The sequence below is a fragment of the Cryptotermes secundus genome, unplaced genomic scaffold, assembly GCF_002891405.2.
Source record: "Cryptotermes secundus unplaced genomic scaffold, Csec_1.0 scaffold135, whole genome shotgun sequence".
In the NCBI taxonomy this organism is placed as follows: Eukaryota; Metazoa; Arthropoda; class Insecta; order Blattodea; family Kalotermitidae; genus Cryptotermes; species Cryptotermes secundus.
In genome coordinates this window covers 930753-953177 of record NW_019730104.1, presented here as the reverse complement: position 1 = coordinate 953177, position 22425 = coordinate 930753, and the positions used below count along the sequence as shown (strand labels likewise).

The window sequence follows — 22425 nt, the reverse complement described above, 5'->3', positions numbered from 1 at the left end:
AATAATAATAATAATAATAATAATAATAATAATAATAATAATAATAATAATAGTAATAAAAGTAAAATAGTAAAGCTATCCATGTAAGAGGCCGTGAAGGCCCATAGGGTTGTGAGACGTTGAGGGTCCCACATTATCTAGACAATCAGCAAAAAGATGGCCGTAAGGTTGTCAGCCTTACGTGCCGGCCGCCCTTTACTCCCCAGGAAAATTATTTAATTAATTCTTGGTACTCATTTCTGTTAGAGGCTGAGTCGACCCCAGGGTCATATTGCGGCTGGAAGGATTAGGTCAATTGAAAAGAATCCAATGACCCGCGACCTTCTTGCTTGTAACATAGCCCCTCAACAAAAAAGTTGGATTTGTCCCGGTGCTTAACTAATTAAGCACATGAAGGTGTATGGGGGAGTGGCTATATAGATCCACACTTTCTTGACCTCAGCACTAGTTAGAGATGAGTGGTCAGCTTCACAACCCGGCTGCTTTATCCACAGGGAAAGAGCCCCCGGTATAGTGGCGAAGACAAAAATTGCAACCTCTGTCGAGAATCCAAACCAAACCAGTCACTTCACTGAGCCAGCCATGTTGTCATAATATAAAACATGACTTACTTTTGCGATCACCTAATTAGTTCGCAACTGGAATCTTGGAAGGGTTTCATGGGGATTGGTGTCACGTGTATTGTGAAAACGCAGAAGTACCCGTGGTTGATATTTGGAGGCTATTACATTTATTATTCTGAGGTATGAAATAAGTCAGTTTACGACTGACAGTCATTCAGTCAGTCCGCCTCGGTGAAGACTTCCTTTTTATGCATGAGGGAGAGAGGTAAGAAAGATTATAAGAGTAGGTGAAAATGGAAAGTTGTGGAAGAAGTGTGACGCCTATGGGAGGAGGGGGGAAAGGAAGCAGTATTCTGTTAGAAGATTCCCTAGCTTCGCCCTCTCGTGCTTCTGAAAGAGTGATATGAAAATTAAGGCGTTAGAATGGTTAGAGGTAGCGGCTTAAGACTAGGGCCACGAAATTTAGATTTTCTGAATTTATGGCGAATTTCACAATTCGGGAAAAATAATTTGGTAGCCTTTACAGTAGAGATGTTTAATTTTGATGAATTTAAACTGCCCCTTTTTAAGGAGAAGAAGAGAGAGAAGGGAAGGCGAGGAAAGTAGTGAGAGAGCAATTTGGTTGATGGGGGGGGGGCACAAATATTTCCCTGGTTTGAAGGTTCCTAGGTACTGTTCGCTCGTCCTTTTTGTAGAAGTACATTTGACCCCTTTTAAAGTTGGGCTAAATAACATTTATAAATTCAGTTATTGGAGCACACACCGCGTCTGAAATACAGAGACTAATCAGTTAATGTTATTTATGAAAATATATGTTTTTTAGAAACAAATGGAATCCACAGATATATTCCGTGGTTAAAACCTCTTCGTCTTAAAGCAGGTAGTAATATAGTAACAACTGTACTTTAATGAGTTATCTGATATCTGCCGATAGAATAAAATTGTATTTGTTTCTGGAACAAATAGCGAGCTATCTGTATACACAAATACCTAATTTCTTGTGATTTTAATTATAAAGATCATCAGATATACACGTATGATTGCTATGTTATAATAGTACACAGAAAAATATATGGTATGAGATCTAAGTAATGACATGAAAAGCAAAAGCTGGAGAAAGTAAGGAACAAGAAAAACGAGAATTACTGGCCAGTCTGTTAACTTTCTCCACCAGTGTCAACAAGGCCAAGAACTGTAACTTAAAAAACGAACTCATCCAGTGTCAATATCGAAAACATCAGCAGATACTTGTAAATGAAGAAAGCAGTCTTCTGGGATTTGACACCGTGTTTATGTGGTGTTAACCGACGTTTCGGAGGAACGTATCGCCCCCATCTTCAGGGTAGAAGAAAAAGTATAAGAATTCTGCAAGCGACAACACCGTGAGAAACGGTAAGTTGTAACGCCGCTTGATGCTGGTTTCTTGGTTGGCCTAGTCTTCGATGCAGAAGATGGGGGCCATACGTGCCTCCAAAATGTCGATGAATTTCTAGTAAGCCACACGGCGTTGCAGCCCACAAGTTCGCATCTTCATTATTACTATCATACTAGATCTGTCAATCAATTTAATGAATAGTTTATGTTTATGAAGAATTTTAATATATTTGATGACCTTAACATTTTAAATTAATTTTATTTAAAATTTTAGTTAGAAAACTAAACTTCTCCGACTTCTCCTACTCAGAACACGGTGGATTGTCGGGAGGTCATTCAACAAGACCCTGATTAGGGCCTGGCAAAGATACGTCGGGGCCTCCGTTCGAAAGTATAGCTATCGATGTGGTAGGGCCCTTCCCACGGAGTGACCAAGGAAACCGATACCTCCTGATCGCTATGGACTATTTCGCTAAGTAGGCTGAAGCCTACGCCGTTCCCAATCAGGAAGCTTCGACGGTAGCGGAAGCGCTAGTTACTAACATCTTCTGCCTCTTTGGAGTACCGCTGGAGCTACATAGTTATCAGGGTCTTAACTTAGAGTCCCATCTGATACAGGAGGTTTGCAACATGCGCAAGATGCGCAACACACCCCTGCACCCGCAATCGAACTGTAGGGCAAGCAATTTATCCAAGCTGTCGACGAGCACCTACGAAAGGTCGTCGCATCCCACCAAAGGGGTTGGAGCGCAAGATTGCTCATCTCCCTCCTGGCCTATAGGACATCCACTCACGACACAGCGGGCTTCATCCCAGCTAGCCTAGTGTTCTGAAGAGAACTCCGACTTCCCTGCAACCTGTTGTTTGCCCCCCCCCTCCCGACAAGGAAAGACCCACAATCGATCAAGCGGATAATTTAGTGGACCATCTACACGACATCAAAAATTGTACCCGCAAACACAGAAAGCTGGCCAGTGACCGGATGAAAACTCTTTACGACCAACTGGCCAGCTGCGTGGGTTACCACGAAGGCGACAATGTTTGGCTCTATCGCCCAACCCGCAAGAAGGGATACCGCCTTATCATCTTCATGGGAGGACCCATACAATGTAGTCACGTGGATAAATGATATTGTAGTGTGTAGGCCTATTGCTGTGTAAATGTCACGAATCGACACCCGTGGCTCGGGCAGCGAATTCTTAATAGACGGGGGTTATGCAACCCAAAACTTGTCTGTAGTCACCCATGTAAGTGACAATATAGAACTTGACATTCTAATTTCACTACTTTCATTAACTCTATGCAGGAGGAGATAAACTAAGGGGACTCGGTCTCCCAATAGACACACAGCAGTCAATTAAATTGTGTTATGTGGGATTTCAGCCGGCTTTTGTTGGCTATTTGCTTAACTTACTCCTCTGCCTTGAAACTGAAGATAGTGTGTTTCTTCAAAACATCATCGAAATTCTACCAAACAGCACGGTGTTAAATCCTATAAGTTAATCTCCTAAATTTTTACTCTTCTTGCTTTTCTGAATTGTTTTAGAATAGGGAACTTTAACGTATGAACCCATGATACAAATCAAACTAAGATATATATTCAGTATATTATTTTACTGTAGTTCAGCAATGAGTATAAACTTTTTTTTTTTTGCTCCTCTGTGAATCCCTGACAGATTTGTATACTGAGATCCTGGGACAACTTCATTCCATTCCCAAAGCATGAGGGCTGTAGCAATATTATGGGGACCACAATTACAAGAGCCATATTTCTCATGGATTTTCTTTGGTATTTCTAATTGAGTCTTCAGTATTGCTTTGTAACAGTAACTTTCAATTTACTGTACACAGTCATTCTTGCATATCATTCAAAGCTAATTAACATCATTTGGTGATAACAGTACCATCAAATAGCTTATGAAGAGCCTTACATGTTCAGTGGTAAGAAGTATGTATACAAGAAGACAGAGATATTAACAATCCAATATATCTGGTGAAGTGAATTCAGAATATTAGATGCGTGTAATTTTCATATAAGTTAGTGAAATCATTTTTGAAGAAACAATGATCTGAAGTGCCTGGTTTTACAAGAAATATGCAAAAAAAGTAGAGGGACAACCAAACCATGTAATGTAGATGAAAGTAGTTCTAATTTTTTAAGTTCAGGTAAGATCCAATGTACTGTATGGCACTGCAGCCCACATATTAACCAAAGAACTGTGCAGTTGTCACACACCTTCATAATACAGACCTGAATCCAACAGATTGTTGTTCCATGATCAACTTATTGTGAACATTTGTCTTCAGGTTCTCCTGTTTCTCCTATCAAATATTTCATCAGTCTCTTTATTCTTCACTTATCATTAGTATGATTGATAACATATAACATGATGATTGCTAGGCAATGTAATTAAATAGCCAATTGAAAAATGAATAAATCAGTCACACTTCACTAGTACATATTGTAACTGGCTTCGATACTGAGACAGAATTTCAAACATATTTTCACTCTTGCAAAAAATGAAGATGCCACCATCCTACACCACATTCTTGTTGTGGTTTCAAATACAACTACTATTAGTTTTCATATAAGAACCTACAGTATCAAGAATAGAATATCAGAAATATGGAATTCAATTTGTTTAATTGAGTATATTATCCTTTTGTATATTTTAGGTACAAAAATGGGTGTGGGGGAGGATGGAGAAAACTCCCCATTCTTCATGCCCAAGCCAGATGATGATGATGGTTCAGAATTTCATCTGAACGATGAGCTTCGCCTTCTGGCACAGACAGAATTGCGTGAGGATGACGCCACCCGCCAGCATGCAATTCAACAAATGAGGGAATGGATACAGAAACACCCAGATATAAAATGCTGTCGCACAGGTATGCAATAGTAACTGGCTATAATAGGATGTAGGGTATCTGCTGTGAATGACAGTGTATTCTGTCATAACATCAAGATAAAAATAAAAACCAAACACAAAAGTTTAACATCTAATGCACAAGAGAAATTATAAAAAAATATAAAACCAGGTAACATTTGTTTAGGGCCGCGCCATAGCTCAAGCGGTTAGTCATTGGCTTTTCACAGAGGCGGCCCGGGTTCGATCCCGTGTCTCATCAAGAGGGATTTGTGATGGACAAAGTGGTGCTGGGGTGGGTTTTCTCCAAGTACTTCGGTTTCCCCTGCCAATCTTCATTCCCCCAAATTCTCCATCATCATTATCACCAGGGGCAGGTACAATAAGACAATCAGTGGCTGCCGTGCCGAGTGGACCCACTTCCACTCCACCCCCCCACAAAGCGAATTAAAAAGACATTTGTGTAATTTAATAATAAAACTTGTTTAATTCTGTAATATTTACTCAGTCATCAAAGTTTTGAGGTAACATTTTGACATTTTCCTAACGGATCTGAGGGGGGGGGGAACACCCCAGAAAGTCTGTCAGATAACTGGTCACCAACTCAAGATTTAAAAATGGGTCCAAATATGAAACACAAATACTAACTACTCAATCATGAAGTTTGGTAGCACCGTTTTCCACAGAAAAGCAATGCCTATGGTTCCTTATATCTGACAGTAAAAAGAATATGGCAAATCCAACTCTTACTTACCTAGCACTGTTCTTTCTAAACAGAATTTTATTATACTCTATTATATATTTAGCAAAATGAATAGAAAAGACATGTAAAGTATTGTCATGATTTTGGGGTGTGTGTGATTATAGACAGGGTTGAGATTGGTGAATGGATTTACTAACCACTTAGGGGTCGTAACTACAAATAGCTATAACACTAGCACTGATTTCCGCACATTACAAATCACTACATGCTAAGTCTTCTGCAACCTACAGTGTCTTTACTAGTCATTGCTTGGTAACTGCTCTGTACAATGGAGATTCTTCAGTTTCTGTGCTCATGTTGTTACTGTGTGGCAAATATCACACAACTGAATTGTCAACTGAGCTGCAGCACCATTGGTTTGGTAATTGAATTTATTGTACACTTACAAATTGTAAGTACAAGTAACTATAGCACTATCACTAATTCACACACACTCTGCAGTTCACTACAGCACATGTCAAATCTTCTCAGTTTGCTGTGTCTTCATCAGTCATTGTCTGGTAACGGCTTCCAAAGCCACAGATCCCTCAACTTTCGTGCTCACGTTTTTTTCAGGCTGGCGACTGTCTCATAACTAATCAAACTCTTGACTTGTCCTGCTTCTAACACCTCAGCATGGACCGCACAGAAAACACCTCAGTAATTTTTAAACTGTGAAAATGAAATACTTCTATGCATTTGTACAAAATGTTGATGGATAAAGAGAGGACACAATTAAGTCTACTGAACACACATTTATGGTTACATTTATGGTTACAAATGCTTATGGATAATATTCCTATGATAATATGATCTGATTTATGAATCATATATGTTCTACACCAATCTTCTGTAGAAATTAAGTAAACAGCATGATATTTAACTAGAAAAAAAAATGTTGTTGCATTATGTATGTATGATTTAGCTATCAATCTCCACAGATTCCATATTTCTGCTACGTTTCTTGCGTACCAAGAAGTTCAGCATTCCACTGGCACAGGAAATGTTGGAGCGCTACCTTGTCATCCGCCAACTCTATCCTGACTGGTTCCGAGGACTAGATCTGGATGACCCTACTATCTCAGAGCTCCTTGAGGAGGGATACATTGTGCCTCTTCCACAGCGAGATGACTTTGGTAGGCAGGTCATCTTGACATGTGCTGGTAAGTTTTCACAGCATAAGTGGTTATCTTGTATATGTACCAAAACTGTGTCATTTTCTTTACCAATCTGACAGATGCATACTCAGTTCCACAAACTGGAGACAGGAAGAAACATAATAATATTCAACATAAATTATTTAACTAATGAAAGGAAATATAAATGCTGATGTTACTAATTATTAAATGGTAATTTTTCCATCATGAATAAAGAAATACAACATGAAGGTTACTAGCACTTATGTACCAGCAGAAATGAAATCATGAACTACTGGTATTTAAAGAACACAAGATCACAGATCTAGATAGAAATACAGTTTGTTAGTGTGTATTTGTTGCTCTAGTTTCAACATGCTGTTGGTTTGGTCTTAACAATTGTTTATTCCCATAAATCCCAAACTGAGCAGGTTGATGTCATATTAATTCTCTACTCTTTGTTCAATTCAGATCTCTGCCAGAATGCCAGCTATCCTGTTTGAGGTATTTTGTGGTTTTCCTCAAACCCTCCAGCAGATACTGAGACAGTGCCTTGACTAGATTATGACCACTTCCTTTCAAATCTTTTTCAATTTATTATTCACCAATCACCCTACCATTCAATATTACATAATTTTAGGTACTGGCAGCGTGTAAAATGAAACACAAAAAAGAAATCCAAGGTCCTTCTCCTAAGCCATAAAATCAAATATGAGACATCATTGTCCTAGTTCAGAACCTACAGCTTATCTAAAAGTTCACATGCATGTCATACTGACTGCAGCGTGACACTTGAAGTGAATTTCTTTGGAGAAACTGCACATGTTACACTGTAATATAGTTATGTTCCTTTTGGTAAGAGAGGTAAAGAAATGCATTGCCAAAACTCTATGAACTAAAAACAAGGAACAATTTTTTCAAGATTGGTGGCACATCTTCTGTTCCGTGTTTACAGCACGCTTTGATCCTTACAAGTATACAGCAGTGGACATGGTCAGGTGCCACAGTTTGGTAGTTGAGTGTCTCATGGATGATGAAGAGAATCAGATCCGAGGATATTCCTATTGCAATGACGAGTCTGGACTTACCATGGGGCACATAAGTTTGTGGTCTTTGAGTGATATACGCAAGATCTTGCAGTGTATACAGGTAAAAGAAAATTTATAAATTCTGTCCTCTAAAGTATAATACAGAGTACATATCACATTTAAATGTTTCTATACAAACATAAAAGTTTACAGTATGTAAACATAAGAATATGAATGACAAGCGAACATGTACTGCTGAATTCATAGGTGCAGGGCTATTAAGAATTTCATTTGTATGCAACAGTTTATATAGCAATACACATATAATTAAATTTACACTGAACACATAAATGTTGGGATCTAAAACACTTAAAACGACTAATTCTCAACTCTGAATAAAGTACCAATAAGCATAAGGATGTCTGCCTAAGAGAATTTTGTGTAAGGAGTATTTAGCAGCTTGTTTCCTTATTTGTTCAGCAAAAATATTTAGTTAAAATCTAAACATTTTTTTCATACACTATGCCCTTCCAAATGTAGCACTACTACCAAGACCACTTTAATTTTATGCCAACACTATTTACTAGCACTCTCATGGCATAATAATTTTTGTTATCAACCACTATCAGTTTTATTTATTAACATACATTATGTCTGTGTTGTAAAAAAAGTTGGTTGGATTTTGTTAGGTTTCTGTAGAATATATACAGTATATAAGTTTATTTGTCATTTGAAACTAATTATTTTTATCTCACAGAAACCATGTGGCACACTGGAGTGACCATCTGTAATGTGTTTATAACAATAACAGTGATGATATCAACAACAACAATAACAGTGATGACAACAGCAGCAATAACGAAAATAATTCTCAGCTCTAATTTCTTGAGAAACCCACATAACTAGTAATATTCTTCCCTCACATAAGCTTTGACTTACAAGTGTGGTTACCTCCTGTATTAATATGGAGCAATTTGAAGAAGAGTAGACACTCAAGAACTTGTTCCAAAATGCATGCTTTGAACACTTTTTATAAAAAGCCATTTTCAAATCTGAAGTTTGTTATCAGAAAGCAGATTGATGGTCAGATTATTCTCATTCTACAGAACCTGGTTGATTAGCTTCAAACAAATCAGTGTACAAATGAACACATGAAATAAGACATAGGAGAAAAGTACAAGACACAGTACACTTAACTTTTACAAAAATTAAAAATTCCATATAATTATTTCACAAAGATTCTCAGTTCCACATTATTAATAATTATGTGAAGTTTACAAATTCATCAACAGGGTTGAAGCTTTCAAGACAAAACAAATTCTTTTACTCCAAACTGAAGTTATCTCCTGTTAGTGGATATAGCTGTAATTCTTGTTGACTTTATTGTACAATTTAATTTCTGCATTATATGCGCATTCCTTGTACACTGTTAGATAATAATTGTTCCATGAAGATCGTGTCTGTGCTTAGTCAACAGTAATGAAATTATTACAGTTACTTTCAATGTAGAAAGCACAAATCTGATTTAGACTGAGCTCCACATGGGAAGGGTACAGGATAAATATATTAGGGTCCACCAGAAGCAAAAATGAGGAGAAATGAACACTGTCTATGTATATGAGAGCACAATCATCTACCAAAATATTACAGACAATGAACCGATAGGGTCCAAGTGATATGCTTTTTAAAATAAGATATTGCGTGACAGAAAGAACCACATAAATTTAAGCTTGATGTCCTGGGAAATAGTATATCTGTAATGCTCTTTTCCTGCTGCAGGCCTGCCACTCATACAGATTTATTTTTGTAGGTGACCAATTAACTGACTAGAGGAAATACTATATATAGCAGATATGCAGTCTTAACATGTTTCATTCATTAATTTGGTTCACCTAGCAACATTTTCATAGATATTAAATTGAAACAATGCTCAACAAATATTTTCACTTCCACTTTCAAGCATAAAAATTGAAATTATCTGACTGATGACATATTTTGTAGTATCAGCCTATGTATAACATAGGATTAAATTGGGTAATTTCTTCCTGCAAGAATATAAGACTGCTTTAACTCAACATAATCTCTCCTTCCTAATTTACTGCCAGAAACAGTAGAGAAAACTGTAAAATGTTTCTGATAGGGGCCAATAGCATAAATTTTTGCATGAAACTTTGCAGAATCTTTGTGGTGAAATTTAAATAACATTTAATAATTCTTACACCACATTCTAACTGAGGCTTTTAGAAAGAAGACTTTTAACTTCCAATATTAGCTTCTTGATCCTTAATGTCATGAGTTCTGACATTTAACTACATTCTTGCTTTTCAATAATAGTACATTAAGTTTTATATATATATAAGATCACCATAAGCTTATATTTTAAAATTACTACATTCATACAAAATGAAGGTAAATTGCATTAAGCTCCTGTTCAGAAAGAGACAATGAAGATAATGTGGCCCATACACCCATTGCTAGGCAATGACCTCAAAACAAACATCAATAACATGTACCTATATGAACTCCAGAGAGAGAGAGAGACACACACACACACACACACACACACTGCCCCCACCCCTATCAAACGTCCCCCCCCCTTCCCTTGAACATCATATGACCCAAGCAATATAACCACTGTGATATTAAATGTCAGTTAGTCCTAACAGAATCATAGACCAGGAACAATCACAATATCCAATAGCAGAAAGACATGATACCTCCACACAAGATGCAATATATACAACATACACACCAAAACATGTAAGTACAGAAATCAAATTTGGAGCAAATAACAGAGTAAGACAACACATTCATAGAAAACACTAAAAATACCCACTTTTATTAGAGAATAATTCCACCATAGATACTCATGACACCACAGAAAGCGAGTATAACATGTAAGTAATCAAGTACACAATATTATATGATTATATGTTACTCACAATTGGACTCTTCAGATATTTAACATACTCTATAGACAGGGCTTGAGGTGGGGCGGGATGCAGCGGGATGGCATCCCGGTTCTATTCTAAATGGCTTAAAAGCATCCCGTTGCTTTTTTGGCAGTAAATGCAATGTACAATATCTTTTTTGGGAAAACCATCCCGGTTCTATTTTCATTCCACCTCAAGCACTGTCTATAGAGCACTGACTCCCAAGATACAAAAACTCAACTACCCTCTACACTATGACAGATCATCATGGGCATTCCCTTTACTTAAAAGATAATTCCAATGTAATCTAATTAATAATTAGCAATTAATTTTAACACTTTGACAGATATTTGAAAAATGTTTTAACATTTTAACCCTTAAGACTATTATTATGACATCAAGTTAGTAACATCACAAGACATATAAATTGTTAACGCTACTTATAAGAAAAAGGTAAAACTACCCCTGTAGTAGGCTGTGGAGGCCCATAGGGTTGTGAGACGTTGAGGTTTCCCACATTTTATGGACAATTGGCTCACAGATGGTGGTGAGGTTGTCAGGCTCATGCAGTGGCTGCCCTTACCCCCCTTTGCCCACAACCTTCCAGCTTGCAACACAGTGCCCCAACCAACTATGCTGCCGTGTGTGCCCAATGTTGCTTATATCAATACAATTACTACTTGGATCGATATTAGGACACAATCCAAGATGTATCATGAAAACTGCCTGGTGATGATCCAGCTGGATCAAAACATGTAGCAAACATAAATAACGAACAAACATTAATACAGTAATATTGGTTTCTTTATTTGAAGATTTTTGTATTGATATCCATGTAATAATACCACATTGTATTTAGACTGTTTTTATTTGAGTAATATACTTGAAGATTCACTTGATGCTATAATACTGGATTGTACCACTGTCTTGTAGCAAATAGAAATAATTTCTATGGTTCTTACTTTCAGAATTCTACACCCATGCGTCATAAAGCAACACACTTCTTCAATGTTCCACACTATGCCAATAAAGTTTTTGAATTTTTTATTGCACTTCTCAGTGAGAAACTTAAGGATAGAATCATGGTGAGTGAAGAATGAACATGGAATATGAAATTTAACTCTTTATATACCAGATATCAGAAGGATAATTTATGTTTATTATTACTTCATTATGGGGGGGGGGGCGAACACAAACCAAATGCTCCTGCCATCTAGTGGCAAGAGTTTAATATTAAGAATAAGGACTTACACCGTTAGAATATGTGTATAAAAGCATTATGCACACTTTTGATGCAGGGTACATGTAAGTACCATTGGGGTATAAAAGGTTTTGAATTCATTGAAAGCATTTCTGACCCTACACAAATAATTAGATGCTAGAGAAAAATACTGTATCCTAGAAAACAACCAAACTGCAATATATAAATGCCATTATCAATAATACAAGATGAAACTAAAATTAATGCACACAATAAAAGAAGAGAGTTTTATTATCTCGTTGTCCCAGGATGCCTATAAAATACTTTTACCTGCAACTTATAATTAAAGCAATGTGACAGATAATAAAAATATATATAACAGTGCACATGTTGTTAACATATTTCAGAAAATTGATCAGAGTTTTAAAACTCTTAACTAGGTCTGTTAAAAGTGGCTCAGATTTATGTGTATCATCAACCCCATTGTATGAACTCTTTAAACAAATTAAACTTATAGAAACGAGGTTTGTTATTTTTAGTGACATAAAATGGTAGTATCTGTTATGTGAGGTGCCAGGATTTTGTGAGGGGAGCCAGGAAATTCGCTTACATACTTATGTTTAAGCTGCTGAAGCATACTTTTACCAATTTACATTTATATTCAGGGCACAATAATAATTTTTAAAATAATCTTAATTGTTGATATTAATATTTGGTATATGTCCTTGTTTATTAATCTGCTTTTTTCCAAAGACATCCATCTTTCAGTCACGTTGAATACACCACCTGAACATTATGTTACATATCATGTAATGATGAAAAATTGTGTAATTATTTTCTTTTAAATCACTACTGTCCCTGCACATATGGGGAAGTGGGCCAGCAGGTAGCAGGCTAGAGCAGGTATAGAATATTGTTGTGTCAGGGGATAAAGGAAAGGTTAATGGGAGGGCATTATCCCTTAAACTTTGGGGTTGCTATGCAAATCGGGCACCTCCCAAGACCCTTCCTTTCTCCTCTCTACTGATTTCCCATATAGCCCCTCTTCCTTCCCTTCCTGCTCTTATACAGCTCAGTTTATTCTCGACATTAGCCTACTTGCACCTACTCACGCTGGTTCTTCACTTGTGGATTTTCTTCTTTTTCTTCTACCCTGAAGATGGAGGTGATAAGTTCCTCTGAAATGTCGGTTAACACAATATCTACACGGGGCCACATCCCAGAAGACCGCTTTCTTACCTCAAATCTTACAAAGCATTATGATGTTGGTAAAATTGCACATATAAATTGTCAGATACTGCAGATATTCTTTGGACTTGAACCATGAATTATATGAAAGAAGAATGATAAGGAAGCACTTAGAGGCAAATGCAGATATTTGTAAGAAAACACACTTTATTGTGAATTGAAAAATACACCATTGTCGATAGTTTATCATATTACTAGCATAACTAAAGTCAAAATATTGTACAAACATTTCAGTATATCAAGAGACAGCCCTCATTTAATTGCTGTATATAAGGAACGGTATGAGATTAACATTTAAAAGAACACATTTACATATAATCATGCAAATTTCCATATTACAGCTGCATGGAAGCATTGATGACCTGAAAGAAGCAGTGAACCCAGAAATACTTCCTAAGGAATATGGGGGAGAAGTCCCTCTTGCAGACATGATTGGTGAGTTACTGCTTCCACACTGAAGCGTAATATTTTTCATAGCTATTACTGCATGCCTAGTATTAGAAATCTAACCCCAAAATGCCATAATTAAGGGATTTCACAGTAGATATTCTTTACCTCATATTCTTGCCTAAATAACTCGATGGACTGAAGCCTTCTTGAGATGTTGTCATACATCTGATCAAGAAATCCTTCTCCTTTTATTGAATATGGTGCTTCATTGATGTGTTGCTTTCAAAAGAGATCACTACTGACTTCCATCATGAGTTGGATGAATCCAGTGTAGCCCAATTTTTTCTAGCTCCATCTTATTGTTGTACCATTTTTGGTATGCCAAGTGATTTCAGCCCTTCAGACCTTCCAGATAAAATTTTGCAAGCATTTCTAATTTCACCCACATGAGTTGTATGCCCTTACTTTCTCACTGCCCATGATTGATTAGCTAAGTAATATTTGGTAAGAGCTCAAATATGAAGCTCCTCCTTATGTGGTTTTATCTATCTGTCTATTATTTCCTCTGCCATCCAAATGTTCTTCTCATCACTTTGTTGTCAACCACTCTCAACGTGGGGGACCACATTTCACACATGCATAAGTCCAGCAACAAGAAAAACTCAAGCAAATATCTTTTAAATGAATGGACGATGAATACAATGGAAATAACATTAAGATGTTAATTAATTTTAATTTCAAACTTAATTAATTTTAATTAGGAAATATCATGTTCACATGCAATATACAATTTTGACATACTGTGCAACTATTTTAGCAAAATAGACAATACTTCATGATGGCCATATATGGTTGGAACATGTAGTAAGATAGAATGGCAATTAGGTAATAAGTTGCATTTGAGATGGAAATATATGTGTATAAAACCTACATAATACAGCATGTAAAATTATAGTTTTTTATATTTCACTCTTAGGATTTAGATAGGACACAGGAATACAAAAGGTACATAATATTATTAGGATGTCTAAATAAAGAAAGTCAAAATGAACCCGATGTGTACGACATGAAAACATGAATTTTAAACAAAATATTTATCTAGAGCCTCACACAAACTGAGAACTAATGTTAGAAATGAACGTTAGGGGTACAGCTTATGAGGCTGTGCAGTGAACTATGACCAAATAGAATAAAATGATAGGCTTTATTGATGACAGTGGCTAACTTTTAGGTTCTGCAGCAGATAATTTCTTTTATCATTTCAGTAACTATTAAACACTCAGGTAAGATCGTTAACAGGAAACTGGCCACTGAGTTAGGAATTAGTTGGTTTGGTAGTTAGCTACATCTTTCAAAATTCAAGATTTTATCTACACATATAGCCATTAATGAAGAGTTGTTTTCTTCTAGCCCTCTATTTAATCCACTGTCTGAATTTATAAGATAATATGACCTTGGAAGTGTATTTAAATAATCCAAGTTATTAGCAATTGAGATTCATGGATTATCTTTTTGGCCTTTCACTGTCCCTACTACTAGTTCATAATGGACCACAGACAGTCAGACATCCAACTTACAATGAAATTTTCTGTCTCTTAAACAATGTATTATCTTCACTATGTAGCTATACTGGAAATGAAGGACCTTTTAACAGCTGTTTAGTAACACTGATATATATTGTAATTTTACAGCTCAGTTCAAGAAGCGCCTCCAGGAGAGACGTGAAGCAATAAAGGCACTAGACAAAATGGAAATTGAGCTGAACCCAAAAGGAAAATATGCTGCCGACATGGAAGATGAACTGGCAGGTATAGCTGGTAGCTTCCGCCAACTGCAGGTTGACTGATTAATATTCAGTGACGGGAACTAGTCTGAAAACATCATGAACATTCATGTAGTCTAGCTTGATTTTACAGGATCTCATGAATCATAACATTGATCATCAAATTAAATACTATGATATTTCCTGGGAAGGTAAAATTATGACTATTTTTCTCTCTATGCATTTATTTAAATAAGATGAATATCAAACTTGCAACTACTAGGCTATACTAGGCTATAATTAGGCTTTTATGGTTACGAAGATAAAACATTCTTTGTTGCTGCCATTGCACAATTATGTTCCATTCTATAGATTATTACACATATTTCTGCTGGAAGTAGATAAAAGCAGATTTTTCCAACACTGGGTTGCTTCTGTCACATGGCATATATATGCAGAATTGTCATGCTTGTTATTCCTGTCTACTGAGTTCCACATGAAAGAAAGTTTGGCAGGAATAGTGGAGGCTTTGTAGTGGGTGCTGGGTTGTGTCTGTCATTAATGATGACACCCTGCAACTAAAGAACATTACTTACTCACAGCTTTTGCTGGTTAAGTCACATGACACTTTAGCATGTACCAACTGTCTATTAGTAGTCTGCTGGACCAAATACATGGGGCAGTCAGTTGACACAAGATACATAAAAATGGAGCTAAAATATTCTGGCTTTGTAGTATGATTTTATGATACATTGGTTATACAATTGTAGATTGAGACAGGAATTACTAGCAACACAAGCAGTTCTGGATTTCTGCTTAAAAATGTAGTGTTATGTCTCAATAGCCATAAACTTGATAACCTTTTCAATATAATGAACAACAAAAACCACCACAACCACAACAACTTACTTGTTACTAGAAACTGTGACCTTCTAAGATCCTTGGCCTTTTCTATGGGACATGTCCATTCTTTTCTGTTACTTACCTTTTGCCTCCATCTCTTCATATTCAGCTTTCATATATCATACAACCACTCCTTAGCTGTTTCCCAAAATTTTCCATCTGGCATTTATTTTTAAGTTTTGTAACATGCTTTATTTTATGAAGTGATGTTGCCAGGCTGACACTCAATCCCAAACCCAGGGTTACCAATGGCTACCTTTTTCTAAATGCCAGGAGCCTATAGCCCCAACAGAGTAGCTCTTGGGATAATCATGGCATGCAAACCTCTCCACTATATTAAGGTCATAATCCAGGGGAAGGAATAATAACAACTTCCATATTGTGGCATGTAAACCCATTGCTAGATAATGACTTCAAAACAAACAAGACAAAGGCTATTGCTGTGCAACAGCTTCATAAATATGCAACAGTACTAGAGCCATTGCTAGGCAGCAGCCAGTCAGCAACAGTGGAAATACTGTTAGAAGTGGTGTTTTCTGACTGACTGACCGTCAGTCGCAATGGAACTTGGACTTGGACTTGAGTTAGTGCAGTACAGTTGAGTGAAGAGAGTTAGTTGGTAAGTGAGTTAGTTAGAGGACTGCTGCAGTGAAGCTGGTAGCTGAGGTATGGGGACAGTTCAGGAAATGAGAGGAAGGGGAATGTTTGCTGTTGGAAGCTGTTAATAGGTAAAGACCTGTGAAGTAACAGGAGACTGAGAAGTCTTATTGTGTGCTGTAGTGAACTGCAGAGTGTGTGAATTAGTGATAGCACTGTAGTTAGGTGTAGTATGATCTGTAAATGTTCAATAAATCCAATTACCTATCCAAACTACAACTAGAGTCTCTCCATAAAATCGTGACAATATTTTAATTTAACTGCATATATATGATACTCTAAATAATTAGCTTCAGCATATTTGATGCTTGAAAGTCCATATGGGATGCAGCATTAAGACTACTCTGAGAAGTCTTATGGGTTTTATTTGCAACAGTGCCACACCTACAAAGCCAAATTATTAATTTCCTGTTTTCTCACACTAGATCACAATATTCATATATTTCTCTTATGTGACAGTCATGAAAGCAGTTCATAGTTTATATGTCTAGATGGAAGATTTAAATGTGCTTTAATGGTGACATATTCCTTTTCATAGATTAATACTGCTCTAAATGCTAAACATAAGAGGTTACCCCATTTTCTTATATAGGGCAGTATTCCCTCCAAAATGTTGCAGAATGTTTTAATTATGTGATTAATGTCATACTAAATATGTGTTGCTAGAAAATCTGTAATTCTTATTTTGTAGATCATATGTATATGTACTTAGAAGCAAGGAACAACAAATTTTTAAATATGTTTAACTATATTAAAAATAAGCAAAACAGCTGAAGCTACAGGCTTTCCAGAGGTTCACTTTTATGGAAGGGACAATAATCTCGTAAATAAATTATAAGGATTCCTTACATTTTTCAGGTCTTCGTATAAGAAACAATCTACTGTATCACGTTGTTGATAAATTAAAGATGTCTGAATCAGAATATATTAGTGCCCTGGCCACACAGACCTGTGGTTTGTAATGTACCTCACAATTCCACCATACACTAAAACACAATCACCATAAGATCTATGAGTACAGCTAATTCCTTGTCTGGCCAGATTCATCATAAATTAAGGCCCATTACTTATGTTGTTCATGTATGTGATCCTATGAACCGTTCTTACTCAGTTGCTACAACTTATTCCCATCAGTACAAGTATATACAGTCTGCCCCAAGACTCCCTTTACTCTCCAGGATATCTAGATTACTTTCAATTTGGAAATGAAATACTGAATAGTTTCATAAGGTAGTGTACTGCCATCACGAACATAAGTCATAATTTACATGAAACATCAACATCAGTGTGGACACCACTATTCCCTGCACAAGGAATTCTGTGACACCATGTACAATGATTCATAATTCATAACATGCAAAGTGTGATGTTTTGGAAAGTGGTAGACATTTTTCCTTTCAACTATCCAGTTGTTGTTGTTGTTGTTGTTGTTGTTGTTGTTGTTGTTATTTGAAGACATCCTCATTAATGACCACCTAAAGTGGAGTGTCACAGGTTCAGAGGTCTGAGGTACACAGTAACCGGTGAAATGGAGCAGGTATTGCCAAATAATTTTCCTGGAAAAATTCTATTGAGGTATTCACACACCACAAGAGCGTAATGAGATGCATCATCCTGCCAGAACTAGAATTCATCTTATGTACAGAGAACATCAAATTGCGGAACAAGCCATTCATTAAGTATCTGCATGCAACTGTGCTGTGTCACAGTTGCATCAAAATAATACGGTCCTATCAATAATCTTGCCTTCACTGCTGCCCAGATCATGACATGTGGAGGACTTGTTTCAATTTCTTTAACACAGTATGAGTTTTCTTTACTCCAGAGCATAAAGTCTCTGGAATGACTGTTGATATTGTGCTGAATAAGACTTCATAGTGGGAGGCGGTGTTCAGAATGTATGAAGCAAATGCTCACAAGCTATCATTCTTCAGTCTGTATCTTCAAGAGACATCTCACTCACAAACATGTGATGGTAGAGATTCATGTGAAGATCTTTATGCAAGTGTTGATACAGACATAGTTTTGATGATTCCAGCTCTGGAAAGCACTTTTGTAATGATTTTGTAAGTGTTTGCTCAACTGATGGAGGATTTCATCACTTCTTCTGTCTAGAGCTTTCAGTCTTCTGAATTAAGAGCATTCTTCATGCTATCTGTCTAAAACAGCTTCTCTTTCCAAGCAAGACATGTCAGATCTGACGGAGGATCCTTCTGAAAAATAATTCTTGAATGCCTCAGAACAGTTCATTTGGAGCTTTCCCATTGTTTTGAATATCATGCAACAGGTCAGCTATTATTGATCTTTCTTCAGTTGTAAAGGGGTGTTAGCAATAGTTTTACTCAAAATTAAATAAAATATGTAACAGCCACGAATGATCAACACATAACAAAGTTAAGCAAATAGGACACAGTCAATGCTGAAATATTCAGTAGAGGATAAAGGGACTTAAAGGGTAGAATCCACACTCAGAAAAGTGTTCTTTCCATTTTTATATTCTGTGGTGTGACTGCCTCTGTGGTCTAGAGGTCAGAGTTCCTGGCTACAGATCCAGAGGTCCAGGGTTCGATTCTTCTGAGAAGTAGTGGCTCTGGGACAGGGTCCAGTTAGCCTCGTGAGGATAATTGAAGAGCTATTTCAAGGAAATAGTGGCTCTGATTTCAAAAACCAAGATTAATGACTGTGGGGATCTGTTGCGCTGACCATGTGACACTCTCTATCTGCAAAAGTTGCCACTAACTTCGCTGACAAGCAGCGGTTGCTTGGTCAGTCGGTATAGTTTTCTTGTGGACTACAGGCTACAGAGTTTTCTCTTTTTATGGTGCATCTAGCTAAGAACAGCAAGACATGCCATCAAGCTATTCTCCATGGCTATTTTTGAAACATAAATACTGATTAGAGTTCCTGTATGTATATTTAAGGGAAACAACTCACAGATTCTTCTTACAACAATATTGTAAAATATCACCTCCTGGCTACCTTCTGACAAATGTCACACTTTTCATGCCATACAATCACAAATATTGTACTCCATTTCACTGAAATATTAATAATATAATTGTTTTTCTTAAGTGTAGAAGATATGTTGTTGCTAAAGATAACTATTGTTTGCATGATATTGTGTTAGTACACTTAGAGTATATATATTTTTATACTGTTACCATTTTAATAAAATATATTTCCATTTGTTGCTGGTGGTATAAAGTTACCAAGATTTATAGAGATGTATTCATATGAAATTCCTCTCAAATCAGGAATATTTTCTGTGAAGTATACATCATAATTAGAACATGACTCCTAATATTATATCAATATTTTGTAGTACTTAAGGTCCACTATTCCCATAACCTCAATATACGGTGATGGATCCAAGTACATGTCAGACTTCTTCTGTAGCAGAAAAATAAATAAAGAATAAATTATTCTGATAAATTGTTACACTATGTTAGCTTTACGGTGCTTATTTCCTATAAGTTAAAGAGATCCTATGTTGGATAGAAATTATTATAGGCTGGTGACTGTACTTTATTTGCATATGGGGTAGACCATCTATTCACTGATGTAAATCAATAGGCCCATATTATTCATTCACTGTACTGAGTTGTATAACTGGGTTTATGTGTTGCTCAGAAATACATTTCTTAAAAATGTTAATTTGTGTATTAAAATAAATAAGGATGCAATGAGCACTAAACCAAATGAATTTCTTCCATTTAAAATGTTCTTTACTAGATCCTGATACAGACTAAGCCCACAGTATGGTGAATGATGATGATCAACTATTGGTCAGCATGTTCAATTGTCAATTCTCAATTTATTATTAGTTTACATTCTAGAATGGAAACAAGGCTTATAATTTTGTGTATGTGTGTGCAACCTCCTTTAATGGGGTCGAGTAGAAGTAAATGGTCTAGTTCTTAATTAAGCTCCATGGGGCACTTGAATGAGGTTAGTGACCAGGTTCACTCCCTGGTAGCCTCACCCCTACAAAGAGCTCTTGATATCGATATTATAGGCCGAGTGGGCTCCAGAGCCAGTCTGGAAGTTTTGGAAAAGGAGAGAATATCTTACCCCTGCTGGGAATTGCACCAAATTCTTTGGTTGTCCAGTCTGTAGCCTGCCCACTGCTTTTGCAACATAATATACAGACTGTCCAACTATTACCTACTATATTTTGCAGGATGATTTGTGTACATCAAAATAAGTAAAACAGTTCATTAGACTATGTATCCTGAGGACCATCCTTAAGAAGTTACAACTGTATTCTAATTCAGCTTCCATGTTTTCACCCTCAATACTTCATTAGTTTAATAGATTGTGTAAAAGAAGAAAATAAACAAAGGAGCTATTTATTTTTACTCTCTTATAATAGGTGCTCAAAATGGACTCAATGTTCACAGACATATAACTCAGCTCTGTGTGAAAAAGAAAGTTGCAAGCATCCAAAGATGCTGGATGTATTCTTTATTTCACCTAAAAGTTGTTGAATTCAATAACATAATTCTTATCTAGAATGACTGTAACGGTACAAACTTCTGTTTTCAAATATCCCCACAGGAAAAACGAACATGGTTCAAATCAGGTGAGCATGCAGGCCAGGTAAGTGGGCTTTACGTGCACAACCAATCCAGTGCCAAGAATATATTTTGAACAGACACTGACACACTTCATAACTGTAATGTGGTGGAGCACCTTTATGTTGAAAGCATATGCAGAGATGTATATTCAAGGACACATCTTTCAGTAGTGCATTTAAGAAAGTTTGAAGAAAGATAAGGTAACTGTGGCCATCAGTTCACACCAGTAAAATGTGTGGGACTATGAGGCAGTCACCTGAAATTCCAGGCAGCAGGTTGCTGTAAATTTGTTCTTGCTGATGATGAGATTGAATCACATGAGAATTTTAATCTGACCACATATGTTTTTGAGAATGTTGGTGATCCCGGTCCTAGTGAAATATGATTTGTCTTTGAATAAAATCTTGCTGTCCACTGTCATGTGACATCACTGCCTACACTCAAGTGTTTCTCCTAAGCCGTTGCATAGAAAAGTTTGCATAACTTCATTGCTTTATTGTTGCGAGTGTGTATAACTTAGCAACAGCTGTTCCTGTGGCTCAACAGTTCTTGCATGAAGTAAATACTCCACATTATGCCTCCAACGACTGCCTCTGTGGATTAGTGGTCAGAGTTTCTGGATACAGATCCAGAGGTCTGTGTTCGATTCCCGGCACTACCAGATTTTCTGAGAAGTAGTGGGTCTGGAACGGGGTCCACTCAGCCTCGTGAGGATAATTCTTGGAACAAATAAATTGATCGGTTGATTGAAGGGCTATTTCAAGGAAATAGTGGCTCCGGTCTAGAAAAGCGATTTTAACGGCCATGGGGATCCGTTGCGCTGACCATGCGACACCCTCTATCCGCTAAAGTTGGCACTAACTTCCCCGATAAGCATAAGTTGCTCGGCCGATATAGTTCTCTTGCGGACTAAAACCACGGAGTTTGTTTTTTATGTTTCCAATATTTTAGATTTATCTGTTGTATTTTTACGTCACCAATGTATTATTCGCATCATTTTTTAATTGACGGATCGTATATCCAACCTAAAATTTGTGTATATCT

The 22425-nt window shown here is 36.7% G+C and overlaps 1 protein-coding gene across 2 annotated transcripts in view; it reads left to right on the top strand.

Annotated features, from left to right (window-relative positions):
- LOC111866021 (clavesin-1) overlaps positions 1-19360 on the top strand; it is a 29224-nt gene extending 9864 nt beyond the window's left edge. For both annotated transcript variants that reach the window (XM_023854504.2, XM_023854505.2), the window contains exons 2-7: positions 4614-4826; positions 6488-6709; positions 7638-7831; positions 11612-11728; positions 13434-13527; positions 15174-19360. In XM_023854504.2, coding sequence (XP_023710272.1) covers positions 4622-4826; positions 6488-6709; positions 7638-7831; positions 11612-11728; positions 13434-13527; positions 15174-15328 — 987 coding nt within the window. In that variant the 5' untranslated portion in view covers positions 4614-4621 and the 3' untranslated portion in view covers positions 15329-19360. The remainder of the gene's footprint in view (positions 1-4613; positions 4827-6487; positions 6710-7637; positions 7832-11611; positions 11729-13433; positions 13528-15173) is intronic.
- The last annotated feature ends 3065 nt before the right edge of the window (positions 19361-22425 follow it).